The 23763-nt window shown below is 34.2% G+C and overlaps 1 protein-coding gene across 1 annotated transcript; it reads right to left on the bottom strand.

The window, feature by feature from the left end:
* Nucleotides 1–14543: 14543 nt before the first annotated feature.
* Nucleotides 14544–17829, bottom strand: LOC112802730 (probable methyltransferase At1g29790). The gene is made up of 2 exons (XM_025846074.3): nt 17621–17829; nt 14544–16055 (listed from the first exon to the last, which is right to left on the bottom strand). The coding sequence occupies exon 2, from the start codon at nt 16037–16039 to the stop codon at nt 14654–14656; it is 1386 nt and encodes a 461-aa protein (XP_025701859.1). The 5' UTR covers nt 16040–16055; nt 17621–17829; the 3' UTR covers nt 14544–14653.
* Between the last annotated feature and the right edge of the window lie 5934 nt (nt 17830–23763).

Genomic DNA, 23763 nt, shown 5'->3' on the forward strand with positions numbered 1-23763 from the left:
GTAATTTTCTTGCTCAGCTGACCCACTTGTGCCTCCAAATTTCTAATGGAGGACCTTGTTTCAGTCATGAAACTTTGAGTGGTTTTGATTAGATCAGAGACCATGGTTGCTAAGTCAGAGGCATTCTGCTTAGAACTCTCTGTCTGTTGCTGAGAAGATGATGGAAAAGGCTTGCTATTGCTAAACCTATTTCTTCCACCATTATTGTTGTTGAAACCTTGTTGAGGTCTCTGTTGATCCTTCCATGAGAGATTTGGATGATTTCTCCATGAAGGATTATAGGTGTTTCCATAGGGTTCTCCCATGTAATTCACCTCTTCTATTGAAGGGTTCTCAGGATCATAAGCTTCTTCTTCAGATGAAGCTTCCTTAGTACTGCTTGGTGCATTTTGCATTCCAGAAAGACTTTGAGAAATCATATTAACTTGTTGAGTCAATATTTTATTCTGAGCCAGTATGGCATTCAGAGTGTCAATCTCAAGAACTCCTTTCTTCTGATTGGTCTCATTGTTCACAGAATTCCTTTCAGAAGTGTACATGAATTGGTTATTTGCAACCATTTCAATCAGCTCTTGAGTTTCTGTAGGCGTCTTCTTCAGATGAAGAGATCCTCCAGCAGAGCTATCCAAAGACATCTTGGATAGTTCAGAGAGACCATCATAGAAAATACCTATGATGCTCCATTCAGAAAGCATATCAGAGGAACACTTTCTGATTAATTGTTTGTATCTTTCCCAAGCTTCATAGAGGGATTCTCCTTCCTTCTGTCTGAAGGTTTGGACTTCCACTCTAAGCTTACTCAATTTTTGAGGTGGAAAGAACTTTGCCAAGAAGGCATTGACTAGCTTTTCCCAAGAGTCCAGGCTTTCTTTAGGTTGTGAGTCCAACCATATTCTAGCTCTGTCTCTTACAGCAAAAGGGAATAGCATAAGTCTGTAGACCTCAGGGTCAACCCCATTAGTCTTGACAGTGTCACAGATTTGCAAGAACTCAGCTAAAAACTGATGAGGATCTTCCAGTGGAAGTCCATGGAACTTGCAATTCTGTTGCATTAGAGAAACTAATTGAGGCTTAAGCTCAAAGTTGTTTGCTCCAATGGCAGGGATAGAGATGCTTCTCCCATAAAAGTCGGGAGTAGGTGCAGTAAAGTCACCCAGCACCTTCCTTGCATTGTTGGCATTGTTGTTATTTTCGGCTGCCATTTGTTCTTCTTCTTTGAAGATTTCTGTTAGGTCCTCCACAGAGAGTTGTGCTTTGGCTTCTCTTAGCTTTCTCTTCAAGGTCCTTTCAGGTTCAGGATCAGCCTCAACAAGAATGCTTTTGTCCTTGCTTCTACTCATAAGAAAGAGAAGGGAACAAGAAAATGTGGAATCCTCTATGTCACAGTATAGAGATTCCTTTAGGTGTCAGAGGAAAAGAAAAGTAGAAGACAGAAGTAGAAAATTCGAACTTTATCAAAGAAGATGGAGTTCGAATTTTGCATTTAGGAATAGTGTTAGTCCATAAAGTAGAAGGATGTGAGAAGAAGGGAAGTAATTTTCGAAAATTAGGTAAAAGATTTTGAAAACATTTTTGAAAAACACTAATTGATTTTCGAAAAAGAAAGTGGAAAAGAAATCAAGTGATTTTTGTAAAAGATTTTGAAATTAGAAATCAAAAAGATTTGATTGAAAGTTATTTTGAAAAAGATGTGGTTAAGAAGATATGATTAGTTTTAAAAAGATGTGATTGAGAAGATATGATTTGAAAAACATTTTAAAAAGATTTGATTTTGAAAATTAAAAACTTGGCTAACAAGAAAAGATATGATTCAAACATTAAACCTTTCTCAACAGAAAAGGCAACATATTTGAAATGTTGAATCAAATCATTAATTGATAGCAAGTATCTTTGAAAAAAAGAAATTGATTTTGAAAAATATTTGATTGAAAAGATATGATTTGAAAAAGATTTGATTTTGAAAAATTTTGAAAACTTGAAAAAAAATTGCATTAAAAACAAAATCTTCCCTCTTGTGCCATCCTGGCGTTAAACGCCCAGAATGGTGCACATTCTGGCGTTTAACGCCCAAAACTATACCCTTTTGGGCGTTAAACGCCCAACCAGGTACCCTGGCTGGCGTTTAAACGCCAGTCTGTCCTTCTTCACTGGGCGTTTTGAACGCCCAGCTTTTTCTGTGTAATTCCTCTGCTGTATGTTCTGAATCTTCAATTCTCTGTATTATTGACTTGAGAAGACACAAATTAAAAATATTTTTGGATTTTTAATAATAAGGAAAAACCAAAATGCAACAAGAATCAAATAACAATGCATGCAAGACAACAAACTTAGCAGTTTGTATACTACTGACACTAACAAAATGAGAATGCATATGAGACACACGAAACACTCAAGTCAATAGAATTCAAAGATCAGAGCAAGTAAATCATCAAGAATAACTTTGAAAATCACTTAGGACACATGAATGAATGCATGCAATTGACACCAAACTTAAAATGAGACACTAGACTCAAACAAGAAATTTTTGGATTTTATGATTTTGTAATTTTTTGTGTGATTTTCGAAAATTAAGTGGAGAAAGATATCAAAATTCTTAATGAGAATTCCAGGAATCATGCAATGTTAGTCTAAAGCTTTAGTCTAAAGAAATTAGACATGGCTAAACAAGCTTCAGCAGGACATTGCATTCAAGAGCTAAATTGATGAAAATCAATCAGCTTTGGTGATGATAAGAACATCATCTTGAAATACTAGAATTCATTCTTAAGAACTCTGAAAAAAAAATACCTAATCTAAGCAACAAGATGAACCGTCAGTTGTCCATACTCGAACAATCTCCGGCAACGGCGCCAAAAACTTGGTGCACGAAATTGTGATCAATATTTTTCACAAATCAAATAATCCCCGGTAATGAATCCAAAAACTTGGTGTTCAATACCATGGCATAAACACAACTTCGCACAACTAACCAGCAAGTGTACTGGGTCGTCCAAGTAATAAACCTTACGCGAGTAAGGGTCGATCCCACAGAGATTGTTGGTATGAAGCAAGCTATGGTCACCTTGTAAATCTTAGTCAGGCAAACTCAAATGGGTATGGTGATAAACGCATAAAACATAAAGATAAAGATAGAGATACTTATGTAATTCATTGGTAGGAATTTCAGATAAGCGTATGAAGATGCCTTCCCTTCCGTCTCTCTGCTTTCCTACTATCTTCATCCAATCCTTCTTACTCCTTTCCATGGCAAGCTTAAGCAAGGGTTTCACCGTTGTCAGTGGCTACCTCCCATCCTCTCAGTGGAAATGTTCAACGCACCCTGTCACGGCACGGCTATCCATCTGTCGGTTCTCGATTAGGCCGGAATAGAATCCAGTGATTCTTTTGCATCTGTCACTAACGTCCCGCCCTCAGGAGTTTGAAGCACGTCACAGTCATTCAATCATTGAATCCTACTCAGAATACCACAGACAAGGTTAGACCTTCCGGATTCTCTTGAATGCCGCCATCAGTTCTAGCCTATACCACGAAGACTCTGATCTCACGGAATGGCTGACTCGTTTGTCAGGCGAGCACTCGGTTGTCAGGCGATCAACCATGCATCGTGTATCAGGAATCCAAGAGATATTCACCCAATCGAAGGTAGAACGGAGGTGGTTGTCAGTCACACGTTCATAGGTGAGAATGATGATGAGTGTCACGGATCATCACATTCATCAAGTTGAAGAACAAGTGATATCTTAGAACAAGAACAAGCGGAATTGAATAGAAGAACAATAGTAATTGCATTAATACTCGAGGTACAGCAGAGCTCCACACCTTAATCTATGGTGTGTAGAAACTCCACCGTTGAAAATACATAAGAACAAGAGTGATCATTGGCTTCGGTCCCAGAGAGGGAACCAGAAGAACCAAGATCTGATCTAAGAACTAGATGTCCAAAGATGAAAAATACAATAGTAAAAGGTCCTACTTATAGAGAACTAGTAGCCTAGGGTGTACAGAGATGAGTAAATGACATAAAAATCCACTTCCGGGCCCACTTGGTGTGTGCTTGGACTGAGCAATGAAGCATTTTCGTGTAGAGACTCCTCTTGGAGTTAAACGCCAGCTTTTATGCCAGTTTGGGCGTTTAACTCCCATTTTGGTGCCAGTTCCGGCGTTTAACGCTGGGATTTCTGAGGGTGACTTTGAACGCCAGTTTGGGCCATCAAATCTTGGGCAAAGTATGGACTATCATATATTGCTGGAAAGCCCAGGATGTCTACTTTCCAACTCCGTTGAGAGCGCGCCAATTAGGCTTCTGTAGCTCCAGAAAATCCACTTCGAGTGCAGGGAGGTCAGAATCCAATAGCATCTGCAGTCCTTTTCAGTCTCTGAATCAGATTTTTGCTCAGGTCCCTCAATTTCAGCCAGAAAATACCTGAAATCACAGAAAAACACACAAACTCATAGTAAAGTCCAGAAAAGTGAATTTTAACTAAAAACTAATAAAAATATACTAAAAACTAACTAGATCATACTAAAAACATACTAAAAACAATGCCAAAAAGCGTACAAATTATCCGCTCATCAGTTTCTTTCGAGATGACTGCCCAAAACGGGTGTTGAACGCCCAACTTATCCTTTTTCTAGCGTTCAACGCTCAAACAGGACCAACCTTCTAAGTTGAACGCCCAAACTGGCATTCAATGCCACCACGAGAGCAAGGAATCAGCATGGAAACTCCCTAGTGGGCGTTCAACGCCCACTCAACCAAGTTGGATGCCAAGCTAAGCCCAAACACTCACCAAGTGGGCCCAGAAGTGAATTTTCGCACCTTTAGCTTAGTTTATCTCATTTTTGTAATTCTTAATTATTAGTAATATCTTTTAGGCCTAGTATTTACTATAAATAAGGGACTTCCTTCTTCTTGAGGATTATGCCTCTCAGGAGGGGAGAAGCACAGACACACTACTATTTTCTCTGTAAAGTATGGCAACTAAACCTCCTTGGTTAATGTTTGGAGCTCTGCTGATTCCTATGGATTAATAATATTACTATTTCTATTTCAATATATGATTGATTCTATTCTATGATGCATTTTCGTCCTTCATCCTTATGAATCTAGGGTGGAATGGAAGTATGACCCTTTATTCGACATGATTCCATGCGAGTCCTGTCCTGGATAGTATTGAGCTATAGCTTGAGAGTGCATCACAGGTTCCAAGAGAGTACATGTACTAATTGGGATATGTGACATAAAATCTTGTTTGTCATGGGTAAACGAGGTCTCTGTGGTGCTAAGGCTAGAATCATAAAGCATCATTCTCCGATCCGGAAGATCCGACCTTGTTTGTGGCATTTTGAGTAGGATCAACAAAAGGAGAATGAATTGCACAGGCTTCATCTTTGGCTATAGTGAGTCACCATGAGCTAACTTGATTTGAGGACATGAGTTACTCAAATACAATGTTTTGCTATGGATTATGGGAGCTTAACTTGATGAGAGGACATGAGTTAATCACTTACAGCTTTGCCATTGAATAAATCATTTATTATTGAAGTAATTAGTAAGAAAAGTTAATCCAAAAAGATAAAGCATCTCCAAAGCCTTAACTGATTTCTCATTATTGTTTCTCTGCTATTTCTTTATTGCTTTCTCTAATTAGTTTATGCGCATTCAACAACAACTACATTTTCTATTTGCTTGACTAAGATCTGTAGGATAACCATTGCTTACTCAATCCGAAAATACTCGTGGGATCGACCCTCACTTACCTGAGGTATTACTTGGACGACCCGGTGCACTTGCCAGTTCAGTTGTGCAAGTTCTAATTTCGTGCACCATATACTCACAAGGACAAACTGCTCTGATACCATAATGTAGTACTCTACCATTCATACACTTATGCTCGATTCATAAGTCAATGATTAATAAGGTGGTACGACTCAAGATGGAGTTGTAATATATATAATTAGAAGATATTATAAAACGAGAAGCCTGAAAAGAGATTAAAGAAAATCGTGAGCGCAAACACACACGTATAAAAAATATAACGCTTCGGAAAAGCGGGATAAAATAAAAACTTAAAGGAGGAATAGAGTAAAAACAGAATATATATATATATATATATATGTATGTATGTATGTATGTATGTATGTATGTATGTATGTATGTATGTATGATAGCCACTAGTCACGACCTGCAAAGTTTAGATCGGCTAGGGTTACAAAAACAAAAACAGTTAATAACAGCTCTTATCTCTCCCAAATATACATCAAAACCTCTATAGGCAAGTTTTTAAAAGAAAATATATACATATACATCATTAAAGTTTTCCAAAATAAAGGGAGAGAAATCTAAACAAAATACAATATAGGATTTAAAAAAACTTTGCTGTCTTCCAGAAGAACTCCAGCTCACTGCGGAGCACGAGGACCTACATTTGAAAAACAAGGAATATGTACAGAATAAGAACCTCCAATTTCATGGGTACCCAATACGATAAAAATGCTAAATAGATACAATATAAGGTAACAGGAACTCTCTAAGCAATCTTAAGCTTTCACACAACAATCTTTCCATCCTAGGTTCTCACTAATCCGTGATTAGGCAACTATCATAGGGGACTCTAATCTAATTCACTTTCCTTTTTGTTTCCACAACTTTCTAGACTCCAAATGGAATAGCCCCAGCATCAACCGACACCAATCTAAGGGACCTCTCAGATATTTAAACACAAGCAAAACAAATAATACACAAGTAAATTCAAGTAAAGCAATTAGCACATACTCACTTAATATACACAATTAAACAAGCCATGACAAGTAACGAATCCAAACAAATCAAACAAATGCAAATGATACATACCTTCCCTATAGCCGATGTGCTTATCTGTCCGTTATACAGTTAAACTCAACATGTTCAGTAGCTAACCCTGGACAGTCCCTACGTGCGTGCATCCCCAAGCTCATACTTATATTCATATTCATTTATCAATAGCATTGGGAGAAACATCTGGAAAGGTCTGAGTGCCCAGCCACATCTTGCGATGGAGGGTGAACATTCTAACTGGGAGCATGTATGATAAAATCAAAATTCTTACGTCTATCCCAAAAGCTGAAATACCAACTGGAAGCAAGCAAAACAAAACCACAATCCTTGCATCTATTCCAAAAGCTCATCAAGTGGAACAACACCACTGCATCTACCCAAGCAGGTGTATCTCACCATATCCTGGAGCAAGCAGAACAACGCCACTACATCTACCAGGCAGTACATTTTAAATCAGACTCAAATTTCATTCTTATTCATATTTCACTTTATTCATAGTCATAATTATAATCAACCATCATCATCTCTCAATAATTCAATATCATAATCCATATTTCTTCGATTTACTGTCTCAACTCATTAGGTCTCATTCCTAACCTCTATTTCACCGGCTCTAAACTCATAACAGGGTTTACAGAGATTTAGAAAGTTAGAGGAATGGCTGAAAACTTCAAAGTTTTACTTTTCAAAAAAATAGGGTGGTTGCGAATGCAAGCACCTTCTGCGTAGACATGAGTTCAAAATTTGGGAATGTCACATATGCAGACTACCTTCGCATACGTGAGAATATTGTCAGAAACGTTTACTCACATCGCATGACACTACCGAGTACGCATGAGTTCAAAAGTGACATTGTCGCGTACGTGGACCACTCTCATGTACACGAGAGTACTGAGGAGAACCATTTATTTGTGTCACGTGACACTTCTGCATATGCATGAATGCAGGATTTTCAGAAAGCTGATATGCTGCAGAAAGTTCAGTTTTTTTATCGAAACTTCAAACGTGCATAACTTTTCTGTTAAAAATAAGTTTTTGTCTATTCTTCGAACGTCATAAACTACTTGGATCCAATTTTTATTTAAGACAAGTTTCACAAAATTTGAGAGTCCGAGAACCAAGTTATGACCTGTCAAAGTTGGCCAAAAACAAGTTTTTTCCAAATTCCTCAAATCTCAAGAAATCTCCATCCAAAACAAACCAAATTATACCAAATCGAATCCTAAACATTCATACACATTATCAAATACTCCTCTATTATTTCTCATTCATCCAACACCTAAATTACCTTGCTTTCCAAATTAATCACCCTTTATTCTCCCTTCTCATCAATTTTCCCAATTAAATACCCTTCACATTTTTACACATCTATTTCATCTCATCAATTTATCCGGGCTTACTTTTCATGGCCTCCGGCCTAAAATTCACGACCTCCAACCCAAAATTCATCAATTCATCAATCAAAAATAACCAATCACCAATGACATCAACTTCAACAATTTATTAATTACAATATTTCAATCACATCGAATTATACAATTCAAGCTTATTCCTAGGAGCATCTAGCCTAGGATTTTATGTCACATTATATGGTAAAATCATGCACAAACTCTCGGTTCTCCAATTTATATGAGGAATGGAATGTTGAGTTTGGATCCGAAAATCCTTTTCCTTGATGCACTCTCTATGAACTAAGTTCACTTATTTATATCCTAAATTCTAGAATTCAAATTTAAACTATCCTAATCTTATCTCTCGGAGAGAAAGATAAGATAAATAATTATTGATTTCAATTTCAAACTAAAAATAATAATTTAAATAAAATTCTAATAATCAAATCTATTATGTTTCTAGAAAGAATTAATAACTAATCTTCTAGAGTCTTGAATGTTTTGGATGTGATTAAGGGTTCTAATGATGTGGATAATTAAGCTTGGGCCTTAATTATCATTTCTTGAGAGTTGTAATTTTGTTTAATCCGGACTTGTATTAGAGAAAATTGGACAAAAAGCCTAAAATTACACTTCTAGGGGAGGCAGGTCTACTGGTCATAGAGCGTAGGCCGCCGAGCGTGCTGGAGCATGAAGGGGAGTCCATTGAGCGTGAGGGAAGGCCGCCAGACGTGGGTGTCTTGGGCATTGATTTCTTGCGTCAAAATGATGGTGGTGGTGCGCAGCTTAAACGAAATGTCCACTATAGACATATCCATATTATTTTGAAATTCTGGACGTGAGCTTTCTAACATAGCTAGAACCGCCTTATTTGGACCTCTATAGCTCAAGTTATGACCACCTGAGTGTGAAGAGGTCACGGCTAGGATCCCTTCCGCCGAGAGTGGAAGCTGGCCGCCAGGCTTATGTGTGAGTTAGAGTTTTGGGTGTCCTTAGGGCACAGTTTTGCTTTCTTAGTCCATACTTTTGCTGTCATTGTATTTTTTTGTAAAAAAAAACGTCATTTCTTTCTTATTTTTTTGCCGAAAACTCTTATAAACATAAAAATACTAACACAACTCTAAATATTTGATTATTTATTAAATTCTGTTAGAAAACATAATAAATTTAATTAAAACCTAAGAAAGTAAATGAAAAAGAACTTTAAAAATTGCTTAAAATGATGTGTCATCATTATAATAAAATAATAATGTATTCAACTGACCAGGATAAGATTGCTTTTGTTACTAACTATGAAAATTTTTGTTATAGGATCATACCTTTTGGACTTAAAAATGCAAGTGCTACATATTAAAGGCTTATGGACAAGGTCTTCACTAGCCAGATCAGATGAAATATAAAAGTATATTTTGACAATATAGTAGCAGAGAATAAGTCCAGAGACAACCATAAGAATGGCCTTAAAGAAATTTTTCAACAACGTAAAATCTATACAAGGTAATATATACAAGGTGGAGAATCTATATACATATATAAACATAAACAAAATACAAACACCGAATCCCAATATAGTTTTTTGCTTCCAAGAGTCTCCAAAATGCTCAATGCGGTGCCTCACGTCCTACATCTGAAAACAACAATATATGTATGGAATGAGAACCAGGGATTCTCAATATAATAAAGATGCCCACATACATAATATGCAAGGTCCCGAAAAAGTCAGAGGCAATCCTATAACTTCGACATTCAGACTCAAACTTAAAATTAATACTAAACCATAAAGATTGGTACTCTACCTAAGGGGTTCCCATTTCTAAATTAACCCTTCTCCTTTTGTCTCTTTCTAAACTAACACTTCATCTCCTATCTTTCCAAACCTCCAAATTACTAATGGAACAACCCTCGTCGTGCTTCCACCACACGAGAGATCTCTCAGTTGAACACACATACAAAGGATACAAGGAAAGCACAATTATGGATAGCAAGTACAGCATATAGGACAATTAGTAGTTAATTAAAGATAAGCAATTGGGCAAACCAAGATAAATGCATTCCCAAACAAATCACACAAATGCAGATGATGCATGTCTGTCCTATGGCCGATGAGTCTCATCTATTGGTATATAGTCAAACCTGACATGTCCGGTAGCTAACCCTAGACAGAAGACCAAACACGGAGCAAGTGGAACCAAACCACAACCCTTGCATTTTACCCGCGTACCCAGAGCAAGGGGACAACCTCACCTTTGCCTCTAACCCAGGTGGTGTTACAATTATCGACCCGGAGCAAGTGGTGACGAGATTCAACCCTTGCATCTTACCCAGAGTCTTGAATTCTTATCCGGAGCAAGTGAATAATACCACTGCTTCTTACCTAACTTCTCGACTCTTACTCGGAGCAAGTAGATAATATCACTGCATCTTACCTGGTCACATATATCTCAATCAAAATCAGTCATCATCATCTCAATCAAACTCATTTACCATCATCTCATACTATCACAATCATTCCCATCATATCTCATTCATCAACATTACATTGTTCTAACAATTGCCTAATTCATCACTTTCATTATCTCATCGAATCAATCATCCTCTCTTCAAACCCATCCGATACCAATTTTATCTTCTTTCACTCATTAACTCTTATTTCATAACCCAAAACCTAACCAATAAACATTAAACAAAGTTTTTCAGGGGTTTGAAAAATCAGAGGAATGGTCAATAGTTCAAAAATAGTAATTTTTTATCAAAACAGTGATTTCAGAGGTTTACCAGCTTGCCAGAAAGATCAAATAGTACAAAAATAAAGTTTTAGTGTAAAACAGGGTGTTGTGCGTACGCATCAAAGGGTGCGTATGCACGAAACAGCAGGCCTTCCCATGCTTGTGTATACGCATCGTAGTGTAAGTATGCACACTTGCCAAAATCCTTAGGGTGTGCATACATACATCCTCTTGTGTGTACGCACGAGCCCAAATGAACGCTTTGGTCTGTGCGTGCACACACACACACCAGAAATACTGGTTTTCTACAAATTAGAAAGAATTCAGTTTTTGGCACTTAACTTCCGACGTCCATAACTTCCTCTACAAAATTCTAATTTTCACAAAATTTATACCATTTTAAAGCTCTTGAAATTATCTTTAGTTTGAAACAGACTTCATTCAAATAAAAAATCTGAGACTCATATTATGGATCGCCGAAGCTGGTTAAAAATAAAGTTTTTACCCAAAGGATCAAACCTCTATTTTTACCAAAACCTTAACTCAAACCAATGTTCCACACCCAAAAAACCACACCAACTGTATTCAAAACAAGTCCATATCCTTCCCATCTCTACCACAAACCACCAATACTCAATTGTATCACTAAAATCACTAAACTTTAACAATTTCACATAGTTCAACTTATCATATGGTCAACTAGCTTAAGTTTTCATGTAACATTATATATTATGTACGAGAAACAAAAATTATACCTTGGCCAATTTCTTCCTAAATCACAAACACCATAAATCCCAAGCTTCCAAGACTCCAAATCAATTTCAAAGAGCTCCACCCGCCAAAGCTTGATTCCAAGCGCTCCAGCTCATCGATTAGATCTCCAATTTAACATGAATTCAATCTAATACATACAATTCCATACATATCCACAATTCAATACATAAACTTCACAAAATCAAAGTATTCACAAGGGATATGAGTTTTTTACCTTACCCACAGATAATTTGGGCAAAACCCAATAATTATCCATTGCTAGAGTATTTTTAAACCATTAAAATCAAAATCTCTTAATACCAAAATCCAAATTTATGGAAAAGGGAAAAAACAGAGAACTGGGCACAAAATTTACAATTTCTTGCCACAATGTTTAATTAGAACTGAAGAGGACTCCGAGACGAATGCGTGACTATAAACGGCTCGTTAATCGGAACTCCAAATTGAAAATTATGGAAGATTGAATATTAAAGGAAAAAGGAGGGGGTTAGGGTTCTTCATGCTTCTCTTCTCCTTTAGCGTGCTCCCCCCTTCCCTTGAGTTATGAGCTAAAAAGCTCAAGTATGGCTTATATATATTGGGCCTTGGGCCCAAAATGAGCCAATTCAATCGGTTCGGCTTGTTGGTCTAATTTTGGACTAAAATCTTTAAAATTAATGTTAAAATTTGCATTTTAATTAATTCTACCTCCATAAATTGTAAAATATAATTTTCTAATTTTTTGAATAATAATTAATTTATTAGTTATTTATTATTTAGTTTTCATGGTTTTACAGAAGTGTCTTAAACTTGTCTATGTAAATTTCTTTAATTATATCCTTTGAAAATATGTCTGTCGTTCAGGAGGAGATTTTTGAGTTAGAAAATAAATAACATATTGATGATGACAAACATATTAATTTGGGTTAATAATCCAAATGGGTTTTTGATGAAGTGGTTCAAGTGTGCAAGCCTAAAGGATTGTTGATGCAGCCCAAACAAATAAGACTAAATGCTTCCAAGGCTTCCAAATGAAAATGAAAACATACCAAGCCCAATGCAAATCGATCCAAAGAGAATCAACCCTAAGCCTTGCTAAGTTTACTTTGGGTAATGCATCAGTAAAGAAAGCATCTTTTTCGTTCTAACACAAAGAGGAAGAAAGGAAAAGTTAATTAAGGAAGCCAATGTCAAATCAAAAAAATCAAAAGCATGCTAAGCAAGTTTAGAGGTTAAAGATAATTTATTTTTATTTGCATGCAAGTCAGTTGTTTCATATTTTTTCTTTTCTTCTGCACCACCATTTTGGTTAACATGAAGAAAGTGGTGATAAAATTTCTCTGCTATGAATCAATGGTTAAAAATATTTTTTGGAGCCAAAACACAAATCTAAGAAGTTGAATTTTGCTAAACTCTTTGAAAAAGATAAATGATGTTGCTGTTATGTCTGCTATGGGGCTGAGTCCTGATTCCAAATTTCTAATTTTTGGGATTGATTGAAGAAAGAGAAGAAAAGATTATAGCTGGTTCAAGAACCAAGAAGTTAACTTTGAAGAAATCCTAGCCGTAGCTTAGAGTAAGATACAAAAAGGAAAATGATTCTCATTTGAGCCCAAGGAGAGAGAACTCGATTTGGAGAGAAGAGTGAAACCTCACAATAGAGTTTGAAGTCTTGGAAGTATTGCACCTAAACTAAAGGGAGCATTATGCCAAGATAAATAACAACATTTTGAGTTCAGACATTGGGTTCAGCGCATAGAGTCAAGGTTGTAAATCATCATCTCCTTCATAGTTTACTGTTTGTATTTCTGTTTCAATGTTATATCTTTTCTTGTATTCATTCAGAAGTAAAAGGCAAAAGAGAGAAGCATTGAGAAAAAATCATTGAGTGAAAAGGTTGATAGATACACTTGAGAGAAAAGGCAAAAATGATTTCAAATTTCTTTTGGTTGTATTTCTGTTTTGTGTCAAGTACCTGAAAGGTATTCCTTACTAAGTTGGGTAAGAACTTAGTGCGTTGAGTCTAGGTAATTACATATCCAAGTCAAGTTTGTGTTGAAGCTTGATATGTCTCTGATAGGATTATGTTGAGTACTTGAGATTGGTGTATGTAATACTTGGATAGATAGTGAAAATTTCACCAACGTTGTGGTGGAGACTAGATGTAGGTTGCATTGCACTAGGCAACTGAACCAAGATACATGCCTGTGTCATCTTTTTTTTCTCTGCTCTAGTTCTGTTTTTCACAATTTATGAGACAAAATGAAATTGTTTCCTGCATAATCCACTACACAGACTAAACAGAAGCTAAGTTATAAACTCTGGTTTTAAGGCTTTATTAATCAAGTTTAAAGAAGGTCATAGATTCAAACTTCCCCTTCTTTAAGCCATCAAGAACCTTCATAAATAATATGATGATTTGTAATAGAGAAACACGTTATTCACGTGCACGCTATGTAAATATTTTTGTTGAATTTTGTACAACTTGATTAGATTTAGTTGACAAAAAAACTTGTGCATGTAGCAATAATAGCTAATAAAATATAAAAAAATAATATGATGAGTTGTACTCGTTGAAATTCATACTCAAACTCATGAAAAAAAAAAAGGACAAAATTTGTGTAAGCAAACTACCACACAACTAACCAACTTAAGTTGGTTGAGTAATCAACTCACTCGTCCAGTTAAACAAGTGTCGGGGGTTCGAATTCAGTCGTGTGTATGAAACAACTTATTAGTCAGTGAGAGACCTTTAAATAAAGCTCAAATCTGTGGCGAATTAGTCATTAACGTGTCGGGTCGAAAATTCCATAGGCATAAAATTAAAAGCTACCACACAACTTTGTAGTTTCTCTTTATTTTACGCATAAGTTAGAGTACAAGTTTAAATGAATATGAATGATCATATCACTCCTCCAAATAATAAATTCATAATATGAAAAGAAGCAAGAAATTGGTAGTTTCATTTATATAGCTCTAGGAGGTTTTTCCAGCAATGCAGAGAGATACACCTCATCCTTTGACTTTGGACTAATAGCCCATTTATGCTTCTTGTACCTCAGCTGAAGAAACATGTACATATAATCATCCAAATCCTTCTTACTACAGAAGAATCTATCAATCCACAACAACCCTCCAGGCCTCAAAATCCTGTCCCAATCATACAATATAAAATCAAGCAGCAAAAGATCTATCCATCCATCCATGAAACCAGTGCTATGAATCAAATCCATGGTGTTATCAAAGAATGGAAGCCTCTGATTTAGTGTTACATACAAAGGAATCAGTCCCCTTAGTGCTATCATCTCATTGAATGGAGCACCAAGGTTCAGTGCTGTCGAAACAATTGTCACGTTCTGTTCCCTCATTCTTGCAGCAAATGTTCCGGTTCCAATTCCATAATCCAATCCGATTCTTATTTCCCCTGGCTTGATTTTCAAAACATCACTGATCATAAAATCTGCACTGAGTGAAGAGTTTATTACCCATTTCAGCTTTTCCTTTTCCATTTCGAAGCAGCCGGTGCATTTTGTGTATCCCCTTTTCGGATTCTTGCTTTGCAAGCAATCAAAATTTCTACAACGGTAATTACTCCACCGGACATTCTTGTTGTCCGGAAGCTTCCAGAGTGACTCGTTGATGGGGTAAGGCTTCTGGTACTCTTTTGAAGCTCTTGTCAAACACCTTCGTCTAGGCAAAGGATCGCAGCCGTTGATCATAAGCTTCTGTGCGAGATTCCAGTCATCGTCGCAGTAGGATCCAATGTCATAGTCCATGTACTGTTGAAGCTCATTCTTGTACAAAACACAAGCATGCCCAATTGTGTTGTAAACTTTTTCTGTTCCATAGAGATTGATCTTACCAACTCTGTTCTCTTTTGGGGTTATGTACTTTCTGATTTCCTCTGTTAGAAAGAAATTGATTAAAGGATCCTCTTTCACTGTGGAGTTCTTTCCTTCTTCTTCTTCAATCTTTGGAAGCCTAATTTGTCTTAGGGCGACATTGGCGTTATGAAGAGGCCTAACTATTTCGTATTCTAAGAACACTTTTTCTAAGGTCCCCTTGTTTTTCTCCAATTCTTGTAGCTTTGACTCGAGCTTGTACTGCAAACTTTCCAACCTATCCAACACTTCTTGTACTCTTTCGGAGAGTGATTTGGCGTCGAAATCTTCGTAAACTTCCTTCGCCGTGTAGAAATGGTGGCATATATCTTCATTGTGTAGGAAAAAACCAGCATAGTAGAATCTTGCTAGACTCAAAACGCTAACTAAGATTACCAACCCTCCAAGGATAATTTGTAGCCACCCCATTATTCTGGAAATTTTGTATTTTGGAATACATGACCTCCCCATTACTGAGCACAAACTCCTATTGATGAAAATTTCAAAAACAGATGAATTATTCTAGTATATATATATATATAAATAGCAAATGTGAAACTTTTATGAGGAACAAATTGGGGGAATTAAAAGAATGTGTAACACAAGGTATGGAGAAGTGATGATCAAACTTTGCTTTTTTTGGGGGGAGGATCCACAACGACATGAAACGCAATATGTTCTAATACGGAAACAGATATGCATTACGCCACATTTAAAATATTGTACGTGAAAAATATATAGCATTTTGGTACCTAGATGAATTGTTAAATTATAACCGGTATGTCACCTAATCGGTGAATTCATGTTGCATTTGACTATTTGAAATCTTGTAAAGACATGGCTCTCCTAGCACCGATTTTTCTACATCCAAGATCCGGTTCAGAAAGAGTATCTCCAACTAGGGTGTACTTGGTCTGATTCGGCCCGAAATCTGATCTAGACTCGAACACTTTGAGATTAATTTGATGTGACTTTATTGAGTCTAGAATCGGGTAAGGATCTCAAAAATAGACTCAGTTATTATTTAGAACCCGGTCTAGGTCAAAACAAACCGAACTTCACCCGACTCATGTGTATCTTAAGAGGACTAAAAAATGTATATATATTTAAATTAATTCTAATATTATGTTATATTAATTATAAGTTTATTGTTTTATTTTTAGGCTCACTTTGGATAAACAGTTTAATTAAGCTCTTTTTGAAAAAATAGCTTAAACAATAATGCTTATATTAAAAGTAACTTATAAATAAGTTATTTTCTTTTTGGTTTTTTAGTTCTAAAAGTACTTATTTTAAATGAAATGTGATTAAAAAAGAACTTTTTGTTATGAGAGAAATCATTTTTTTAACTTCTCTATAAGTACTTAAATAGTTTCTTAGAAAATTACAATTTGGTTTTGAAAACTGTACCAGACATTAATATTACTATTTTTTATAAGTCAAAAGCTCAAAAAAAGTAACTTTTGAAACTTCTCAAGCAGGTCCTTAATCACACTTGTTGAATTAGAAAATACACAAAGAAGCATGAGATTAAAATTTATAGACAAATTCAAGTTCAAATATAAATATCAACTTATCGGCAACAAATATATATGTTTTTTCTTCTTTATAAATAAGTGCATCATAACTTTTTGACATAATGTTTATCAAGATCCGAACTTCACCGATTTAGATCCAGTTTTAGTATAACCCGAAAATAATAAAATTTCACTGGGTTTAGAGTTGGATAAAGATATCAAAAATAGACTCAATCATTATTTAAAATCGAATGTAGATCAAGGCGAAACGGATTTCACCCGACTCATGTACACTCCTATCTCCAACTAATGAAAATGTATGAGTTTAACTACAGGTATATAGGAAAACATGTTGAACTATTGACTCCAATAATTGGAACAAGTTCTTAATCAACCTTAAACCACATATTGGGCCCACTGAATTCTTAGTCACTTCCTGAGAATCTTAACAGAATACAGGCAAATCATATATATCAGCATACAAGAACCATGGATATATATATTAATGCTCTAGCAGAAAGGAAAATCAACATACCTTGCTGAGTTTTTCGGGTTTTAACCTATGGTTTGAGTTTACAAAGAGGGTGCTGCTTGCTACATGCCTACATTAGCCTATGCGAATAATTTCTGTTTAAGAACTTCAATTGTCTATCCAATGAATTTTGAAAAGAGAACAAGAGAAAAGGACATAAAAACAGTGATTCATGAACTTGACATAGACTACAGAACACTCAAAGTGGTCAATTGACTTGATTGGTTTATAAACTACTAATTATAGTGCATAGTTCTTACGTGATCACAAGATATCTTACGCAATAGATAAACAACTGAAATCGTTGCGATCCAGTTTTAGTGCTGAGAATACTTAGATATCAAGAAATACCACATGCCCTGTGATTTTTAAATCTCAAATTGCATAAAGTACCCTTCATCTTTACTTAAATTGCATTTAACCCCAAATCTTTATAAAAAATTAGCACCTCACAGTTAGTTGACACTTGAGTAGTTGACAGTCCCCTTTCTTTCATTCTTTTTGTTGACTGCTGCAACTTTTGTATCTTCGTTTGTTTTTGGTCTTCTATGTTGTTGCACCACGAGCTATTTTCTTATTGGGAATTTTTACGATGAAGAAAACAATTGGACAAGGACTACATCCAAATAATTTTAGTTGAAGGCATTTTTATTGATAATAAAATTTGAGTGCAATTTTGTTAACGACAAAATTATTCGAATGTATTTTTAGTGGTTTATTCATTTTAAATTTTATAAACATGTGCAATGCATATTACAATTTCTTTTGAATTTTTTTCACTAAAAATTTTTTACTCTTTACTATAATATTAATCCTTTTTTTATTAGTTTAACTAGTGACTTAATTTTTTTAATATTAGCTAATTTTTTAAAATTATTTTTTATTCTAAATTATTAATCATAAATCCTAAATTTTAAAGTTGATAATTTAAATCACAGCTTGAAACTCTAAAAATACCAAAAATTGAGAGTTAAAAAAATTATAATAAAAGGTTGACTAAAATTATACTAACCGACCATTTTTATTAAGGGAGAGGACATAAGACCCAAAAAGAAAAACAAGAAAGCAAGTTAAGTAGTGGCAGCCAATAAACAGTAACCGACCAATCTGTCTCCCCGCCAACTCGGATATGCAGAAAAACCAAGAGAGATGCTAAAGGAAGGGACATAGGGAAAGCAAGTTAAGCCCTTTTTTCGAGTGGGGAAGTTTACGAACTATACCCTCCCCCCCCCCTTACGGCTCCTATAATGGAGGTTTACCAGCAAATCGCGGACAAGAGCATCCTATCAAAGCTCTGATAACTGAAGAATAGAACAGGCGGGAACAAGAGTTTGTATTGTGACTATCACAAAAGCTTCGGTCACAAGACTCATGACTGTTTTGACCTAAAAGACGCCTTGGAGCAAGCTAATCGTGAAGAAAAGTTGACTGAGTTCTCTCAGTTCATAAGGAACCCAAGAAGGAGAGAATGTGAACGATCTAAGGAGGACCGACGCCGGGCTGTAAGGCCAAGGAAAACATCCAATGAGAATGCTGACAACGCCTCGACGGTGGTCATTAACATCGTGGTAGGGCGAGATGCAACCCCAAATCAAAGTCGGCAACAAGAAAGGATGCCAAGGTCCTAGCCGTGTCATCGGAGAACCCTAAGGCCTCATCCAAAGAATCTCCCAAGATATCTTTTGGCCCGAAAAAGATCAATGGTGCCACAATCATCCGGGAATCCACCCATGGTGATTACGGCAATGATCGGGACATGTCTAGTCAAACGGATTCTCGTCGACACAGGAGCCGACTCCAACATCATGTTCAGGAATGTGTTTGATGCCTTGGGTCTCAAAGAGGCCGATCTGAAGATCCACCAACATGGGGTCATTGGTCTGGGTAACAACTACATAAGACCTGGCGGGATAATCTCTCTCCTAATCTGTGTGGGAACCGAGAAAAGTAAGAGGTCAGTAATGGCAGAGTTTGTTATCCTGAAAAACTCTACGATCTATAATGTCATCCTGCGAAGGAAGACCATCAATAAATTTTCAGCTGTCATATAAAGGGAGGATTCTTGTTTTTGAAAAAATTAGCCTTTTGAGTTTTATGAAAAACTAGTTTGGTCTTTTTGGTTTTGAATGAGGAGGCTTCAAAGTCATTTTTTAAAACTGGATTTCTTTCCTCCACAAAACCAAGACCAGATTTAATAAAAAGAAACCTTTGGTTAGCAATTACTTTGTCCAAATTTTTAGAATTTTGAGCAAATTTTACTAAATCAATATTTAAGTTCTTAATCCTCTTTTGTAGTTTTTCATTCTCAGCAAGAATTTCACTTCCAACAATGAATTCCTTATTTTTAAATCCTCTATTTTAGTATTTCAAAACTCAATTTCTTGTTTCAAAACACTAAAGGATTTGACGTTGCTTAATTGTTCTTTGAGTTTGACATTCTCTAATTTTAAGGTTTTATTTTTATTTTTATATTTACTATATTTTTCAAAAAGCTTTCCAAAATTTTTAGTTAAATCATTAATAAAAAAATATAATTGATCAGCTGAAAATCTGCATCATAATTGATTTGACCAACCATGAGACAAATTTGAAGTTTATGGTCATAGTCTTCTTTCTTCGTGTCATTTTCGAGATTCTCCCGTGATTCCATTAGAACCTTTTTCTTCTTCTCCCTTTTGTTGTTGTTCTTTTTCTTCTTTTGTGGATAGTCAGATCGGTAATAGTCAAATTTTTTGCAGCGATGAGAGATAACTTTGCTTTGGTCTCTTTTGAAGTCCCTTGAAAGGGATTCTTTTTCTTTTTTATTTTGACTTTTAAGCTTTGTAGCGAAGGAGATAAGCTCATTATAAGAGAGATCAACTTTTGATTCTTTATCTTTGTAGGAAATCTTGAATTTTAATGCAAGATCCTTTTTCTTTGGTTAATTACGAGTTGTTTCATAAGCCAACAGTTTTCCTCTCATCTTGTTGTAGGAGATTTTTTTTAGATTGTTCCCTTTAGCGATAGTAATACTCTTGTTTTCCCATTTTTTGGTGAGGCTTCTTAGGATCTTTCTCACGAGCTCTTTTTCAGTGTGTTTCTTTCCCAACATCAAGATTATTCATGATTACAGAGAATCTTTCAAACATCTCATCTATGATTTCATCTTCCTTCATGAGAAATATTTTGTATTCTTTCATAAACTTGTTAATACAAGTTTCTTGAACTTGTTCAGTTCCTCCATGAGTGAACAACAACTTCTCTGAGATCTCCTTTGCGCTTTTACACCTTAAGACTTTTCTAAATTTGTCAAAACTAATTGCACAATGCATCAAATTAATAGCTTTGATATTTAGCTCAATTTTCTTCTTATCTTCATTATTCCATTCACGATCGTCTTTTGAAACTACATTTCCTTTCTCATTGAGTTTGATAGGAATGTTTAGTCCATTAAGAATGATTTTTTAGCTGTTGTAATGGATTGCACGAAAATTCTCATCCTTTCTTTCCAATAATTATAGTTAGTACCGTTAAAGAATGACGACCAATTGTTGGATTGTCCTTCTATTAAAGTGAATGCAATAATTTAGTTCGTCAAGGATCGTTAACTCCAAACTGTGAAGCTTCCCCTTTGAACCAGACTCTGATACCAATTAAAGGTTTCTAAGTGAATTGAGAAGTGAGGGTTTAAATCAATTCAACCACTTCTAGGATATTTATACAACTTGCGCAGAACGATAATTTAAAAAAATCTCCTGATTAGTATAGTAAACAAAAATAGTTTTAATGAAGGAGATGAAGAAGAAAGAGAACACCACGATATATCCTGGTTCGACCACAAAGTATAATGTGACCTACGTCCAGTCTCCACCACAATAATGGTAGAATTTTCATCTATATATCTATCTATCTATCTATTTATAATATATAAAAACTTCTACCAACTCTCTCCACAATGAGTTTAAATCATCTTTTCTTTGCTAATGATGCCAAATCAGCAATTCTAATAACTTGGCAAAAGATGAAAATCAACCAATCACTATTTAGTAAAATATTTTAAAAAAATTAAAACAAAAAATTCTTATCTATTATTATTCAATTGAAACATCAAGTACTAATTAAATGCAATAAACATACATTAAAAGTGTCATAATAATAATTATTATTATAAAAAATTTCAGTTACAAATATTCAAATTCTACAACTTATACATATTAAGACTCTTACTACTCTTCATTTTTTAATTTCTCATACTAATTGTCAAAAAATTTTTAAATTTAATATAATATTTTTATATGTTTTTCATTCTCATTCATTTATTTTTTTAATTATTTACAAACAAAAAAACCGCAAGAAAAGACAAAGTGTAGCTACTAATGCAAAATCGAAAAATGAAAAAAAAAATAAAAATAGAATTTTGTATAACTCTAATATAAATAACCTATGTCTTTTTTAAAAATAAATAAATTCAAAATCTATTTATAATATGTTCTCTAAAATATTTTTAATATAACATGTATTAAAATATACTATATAGTATAAATAATCTACCTCTTCGCGCATTGTACGGGTCTTACTCTAATTATAATCAAGATTAATTGTATATACAAATTCTAAGAGACTCACACTCTTATAAACTACTTAAGCTATCCCAAGCTTAATAAATCATCTAGATGCTAATCCAACTTAGTTAAGGAAAACTAAGTGCACCTTAATCCCAACTTATTTTTAAAATTAAACACTCAAACAATAAATTAATATGACTTTTGTGTGATCAACTCTCTTTGTCTTTTGTATTTTTCAATATAAATTTATTTTTAGACAATAAAAAAAGATGAACACACGCATAACACAAGAAATACAAGGGTTGTTTGTATAATCTGAAAATCTACACGAATTGGTTGCCTTTTATCTTGATAAATCATCAAGATGTAAAATTTCATATCTATTCTAATGTAGGAATTGTTTTTCTTTTGAACAACTTAGTCGTTGCACTCTTTAATGCACTAATCGTAAAGGGTGAAACTTTCTATCTTTGTTCTTCAATATATGCAGAAACTTGCACTCTTTAATGTACTAACCGTAAAGAGTGAAATTTTCCATTTTTATTCTTCAATATATGCAATAACTGTTCAAACATTACTTGATAGCGTTGAATCTTTCCAAACATAACTTGATATCATTTTTAATGATATTTTTACTAATGTAAGTGCTTTCCATGATTCATGCTTGTAATTTATCGTCCTTGATTGATTTCTACAGTACTTATTATAAAAATTAAAAAATAATTAATTATGTTTATCATCATAATGTATCAAATAAATTCTTGATTCAACACTAACTATATTCTACTAAAACATCAACTCATTTTGGGTGTAGAAATTTCTTGTAGGTATCCAATTGCTATTTCAAGAATGTACGAGGGAGTAGTCTCAGGTTTTTAGTTTATATCATCGAAGTTGATTTCTATCATCTTTGTTTTAGGTATGACTTTAGAACAATGCACATTTAAAATACCAATTATTTTTTATTTAAAAAAAATCTCATTTTAAATTATATATGTTTATAAGTATAAACTTCCCTCTTGATTGATATAAAATAAAAAAAATTTTTAAATAAAAAATATATAAAAATATTTAATTAAATATGTTATATTTTCTAAGTATTAACGTGAGTAGTATTTTTTTACATAATATTCTTATTCTAATACTCTCAATAATCTTATTCTTAATATTAATTTAGAATCCAACGCTATGATTAATTTTTTTATTTAATTTATTTTTTAATAGAATCATAATCTATATTATAAAAAATACACTAAAACATAGTATACGAGAATTACAATTATAAAAGAGAGTACTAAAAATAATAAAAAAATTAAATATTTATTTTGTAATAATTAAAACAAATCTGAAAGTTTTTCTATGATTTTTTTATATAGTATATTTTTAATATTTTTAGTACTCTTTTTTAGTATGCTATAATTTTTTACTATTATTATTATTTACCGTTAATTTTTTGTTTAATTTATTTTACCTAATAAAATCAATAAATCATATTATAAAAAGATAATAACAAACATAATACACAAAAATCACAATTATAAAAATATATAATATCAAACAAACAGTTGAAAAAAAATAAAAATAATAAATAATAAAAAAATA

The sequence above is a fragment of the Arachis hypogaea genome, chromosome 5, assembly GCF_003086295.3.
Source record: "Arachis hypogaea cultivar Tifrunner chromosome 5, arahy.Tifrunner.gnm2.J5K5, whole genome shotgun sequence".
In the NCBI taxonomy this organism is placed as follows: domain Eukaryota; kingdom Viridiplantae; phylum Streptophyta; class Magnoliopsida; order Fabales; family Fabaceae; genus Arachis; species Arachis hypogaea.